General features: G+C 34.5%; 1 protein-coding gene across 1 annotated transcript; it reads right to left on the reverse strand.

The window, feature by feature from the left end:
- Positions 1-3,063, reverse strand: LOC306864943 (uncharacterized protein). The gene is made up of 3 exons (XM_079409257.1): positions 2,918-3,063; positions 2,550-2,816; positions 1-1,382 (listed from the first exon to the last, which is right to left on the reverse strand). Exons 2-3 carry the CDS (start codon positions 2,814-2,816, stop codon positions 1,065-1,067), a joined length of 585 nt encoding a protein of 194 aa, XP_079265383.1. The 5' UTR covers positions 2,918-3,063; the 3' UTR covers positions 1-1,064.
- Positions 3,064-4,442: the final 1,379 nt, after the last annotated feature.

Genomic DNA, 4,442 nt, shown 5'->3' on the forward strand with positions numbered 1-4,442 from the left:
AAAAAATGTAACTGTTTATTTCAATCAAAACAGAAAACCTCAAACTACAATGCATAAAGAGTTTGTTGTGCTTTTTTTCTGAATGACTCTAGTAGTTTATTATCTCAAATTACAGGATTTATATGGCTCCAACTAGTCATATACACAAGATTATTTCTGCCACCAAAAAAAAAAAGGAATTTCAACTTTCTCTCACAATTCACTTTTTTTCCCTCACAATTCTGAGAAAAAAAAGTCAGAATTGCAAGATATAAACTTGCAATTTTGAGGGGGAAAAAAAGTAACAAATGTGATATATAAACACATTTCAGAAAAAAAAAAAAAAAAAGAATTGCAAGATATAAACTCAGAATTGGATATAATCAGCAATTTTGAGAAAAAACAAGAAAGTCAGAATTGCGAGATAAATAGTTGCAATTACCATTTCCATATTTTTATTCAGTGGTGGAAACAGGCTTCCATGCTCATCTAAGCTGAGATTTGACTCAAATATGGGACCCTGGACCACAAAAGCAGTCTTAAGTGTCAATTTTTGGAAACTGAGATTTATATATCACCTGAGAGCTGCTGAATAAATCATCTTTCCATTGATGTATGGTTTGTTATGATCGGACAATATTTGTCTGAGATACAACTATTTGAAAATCTGGAATCTGAGGGAGCAAAAAAATCTAAATATTGAGAAAATCACCTTTAAAGTTGTTCAAATGAAGTTCTTATCAATGCATATTACTAATCAAAAATTAAGTTTTGATATATTTACAGTAAGAAATTTACAAAATATCTTAATGGAACATAGTTAATATCCTAATGATTTTTGGCATAAAAGAAAAATGGATAATTTTGACCCATACAATGTATTTTTGGCTATTGCTACAAATAAACCCCCCAGCGACTTAAGACTGGTTTTGTGGTCCAGGGTCACATATGTTTTAGTTCACAGTGGATTATTTCCCATGTTCACTTTGAGAAATTATATTTACCCATCCCATCGACCGAAACTATATGAAAAATCACAAAGCCAATCCAGAATGATTCGATCAGGATCAACAGAACCTTCAGTCTCAGCAGGTGTCGTCTCCAGCGGCGTCCTGCTCTTTGGCCTGTAGGTGGCGCTGTGACAGATAGTGTCTGAGCGAATCCACCTCGTGCGACAGGCGCTGGATGTGCAGCTGCAGTCTGTGATTCTCGTCCTGGAGCTGCAGCGCCCTCTGCTGGGTCAGCTGGATGCGCCGGCGCGCTTTATCGCGACTCTTCCTCACCGCGACGTTGTTGCGCTCTCTGCGCTGACGGTATTCCAGGCTGTCTTTGCTCGGGCCACGCTTCTGTCCCATCGGCCGCAGGGTGGAGGCCGGGGGCGGCAGAAGAAACTGCGAAAAATCCTTCCCAAAGATTCGTGGAGTTACCGAGAACGGACAACAAAAAGAAGTCCAGTAAAAAGCTAGAAATTTATATTATTTATAATAGAAAAAGCATGAGATTTCCAAGAAATATAATACATTGGAAAATTACACAAACCAAACTATCCATAAACTAGTGCTCCGAAACTAAAACAATAAAATGAAATGATAACTGAAACATATTACAAAAAATGCAAACGTATTTTATTTCAGCAACATCTCGTTTCTGTTTAGTTTAACTTGAAAATGACTAAAAGAGAATAAAAACTATGACATTCTTAAAAAATATATTTAATACTAACAACAACAACAACTACCACCATCTAAAACCGAAATGTGTCATTTTTCTCTCTCAGGGTGAATTTCATTTTAAAAGTTTCAAGACTTTCATTACATTTACAGTCATGCATTTATCATTTATTGTCCAAACACTAACACTAACACTTCCTCGTGACAAATCTTGGAGGATTATTTCAGTGACATTGAATGAATAAATAATATCTGAAAAAAAATAAAAGTTAAATAAAAATGTTAAAAAACCTATTTATTTAGCTATTTACTATAATTATTTACTGATTAATTTTACTTGTACTCAGACATTTATTTATTTATTATCATTTAACTATACAAACATTAAATATATAATTACTCAAATTAACTATTACCCCTATAATTATTATTTTACTTGTAATCTCAGACATAATCAATAAACATGAGTGCTGTCAAACGATTAATCGCATCCAAAATAAGTTTTGTTTACATACTCTATATATGTGTACTGTGTTTATTTATTTTGTATATATAAATGCACACACATACAGTATATATATTTTAAATATTTACATGTATATACACATTTATACATTAATACTATAATTTATATTACATATATATAATATATGTATACATGTTTAAATTATTAGGCACAAATTAAATGTCAAAGTAAGATTTAGTTTAGACAGACGTGTGCATTTTAGAAATTTGGACAAAAAAAATATGTGTTTGATGTCTTAAAGTCTTTAATTTTACATTTATCAGATGTTATTATCCAAATAACTTAACGACTTACAGGGACATCTCAATCAGTTTGTCCTAAGAGCCACAATATATGGCAATGGCAGAAACTTCTTTAAACAGCTTCTGCGTTACCTGCTGATTCTGCTGCGCTGCTCGTTCAGTGCTGCTGGAGGTCAGACAGGAGGAGTACGGCACGAAGCCCATCATCTGCTCCATGCTCCGGCCATCTGGCGTCTTGGGATAGGCCATGGGCTGGCCGTACAGACCCGCTTCCAGCGGAGGCATCGGAGCACTCATGTTGCTGGAGTCGGGGTTCAGGGGGCCGGCCAGGGAGCTGGAGGACTGATGATGGAGAGCAAACATACAGATGGAGGATGCAGGACTGTCAGAGATGGACATCTGTGGATGAAGACACACAATTCTGAACTGCTCCATATACCAGCTACAGAAACATCAAGGCATGAACTGACCGGTGCTTTGAGAGACGTTTCTCTACTTACAGCTTGTAAAGTCTGCTCAGGGCCGCTGAAGCTTCTCCTCTCTTCTCAAACACAATCTTTATGTGTTCTTCCACAGAATCCGTTATGATACAGGTACTTCAGCGCCTGTCAATGACACCATCACTTCCTCTGTCACAACCATCACTCCTTCCCCCTCTAATTATTCTTGTGTTGCATCATAGATTGACTTCTTTTTTCCTTTTCATTTTCCCTGTTTCATGAGCACTTTCTACATTCTCTAAAAAGTAAAGTAAAGTAAAGTCGTGACGTATTGTCAAGTATGGTGACCCATACTCGAAATTGGTGCTCTGCCTTTAACCCATCCAAGTGCACACACACAGCAGTGAGTAGTGAACAAATCCACACACACACACACACCGTGAACACACACCCGGAGCAGTGGGCAGCCATGCTGCAGCGCCCGGGGAGCAGTTGGGGGTTCGGTGCCTTGCTCAAGGGCACCTCAGTCGTGGTATTGAGGGTGGAGAGAGCGCTGGACGTTCCCTCCCCCCACCTACAATTCCTGCCGGCCGGGGGCTCGAACTCGCAACCTTTCGATTACGAGTCCGACTCTCTAACCATTAGGCCACGACTTCCCCACGACTCTACACCCTCATGTCTATTTGTTGGCCAAACATTTCATTTTCATGATAAATCTTGAAATGATTTATTACAATTATTTCAGTGCCTCATCATTTACAGCATGCATACACAATTTATTTGTGAAATATTGAAAAATAGTTCATTTAAAAAAAGTATTTAATATAAAAATGGATATTTAATATTATATAATTTAAATTTATTTATTATATTAATAATAATATTAATATTTACAACTACAAAATATTAAAAAAAAAAATATATATATATATATATATTATTAACTTTTTATATCTAACATTTATTTTTATTTTATAATCTAATTTATTACGCAAGTTAAATATATTTTAACATTAACTTTAATATATTTGTAATAGTTATACTAGATTTTTGTTTTTAAATCTAATTTCAAATTATTTATTAACAATCTTTACTTATCTTTTTTTTACTATTATTATATAAATTTTTATGTACATTTTAAATATGTAATATTTACTATTCTAAACTAGAATTATTGGTTACACTTTTTCGGTGTTTAATTAAGTAATATTAATTAACCACATGCACTTTCTGTTGGGTTAGGGTTAAGATGAGGGTTTGCTTTAGGGTTAGTTGCATGTAATTATGTATAATTTATTGTTATTACTATAGTAATTATATGTAACGTGTAAAAACGACACTGTAAAATAAAGTGTTACCGAACTATTACTTTATTCTCAGGCATAATAAATGAACACAAAGATATTGCAGAGCTAAATTATGCAGAAATGTCTGTCTAAATTCTGTCTAAACTAAAATGTGCATTCACAATTTGTTAGCATTTTCAAAAGGTAAACCAAAAAGTTCAAGTAAAACATTTTCCAAGTCAAAAATGCAGAATTTGTAAATATTCTGTCGTGACCTTAAAGTCTCCAAACTGTTACAG

This window comes from Barbus barbus (genome assembly GCF_936440315.1).
Source record: "Barbus barbus genome assembly, chromosome: 46".
Lineage (NCBI taxonomy): Eukaryota > Metazoa > Chordata > Actinopteri > Cypriniformes > Cyprinidae > Barbus > Barbus barbus.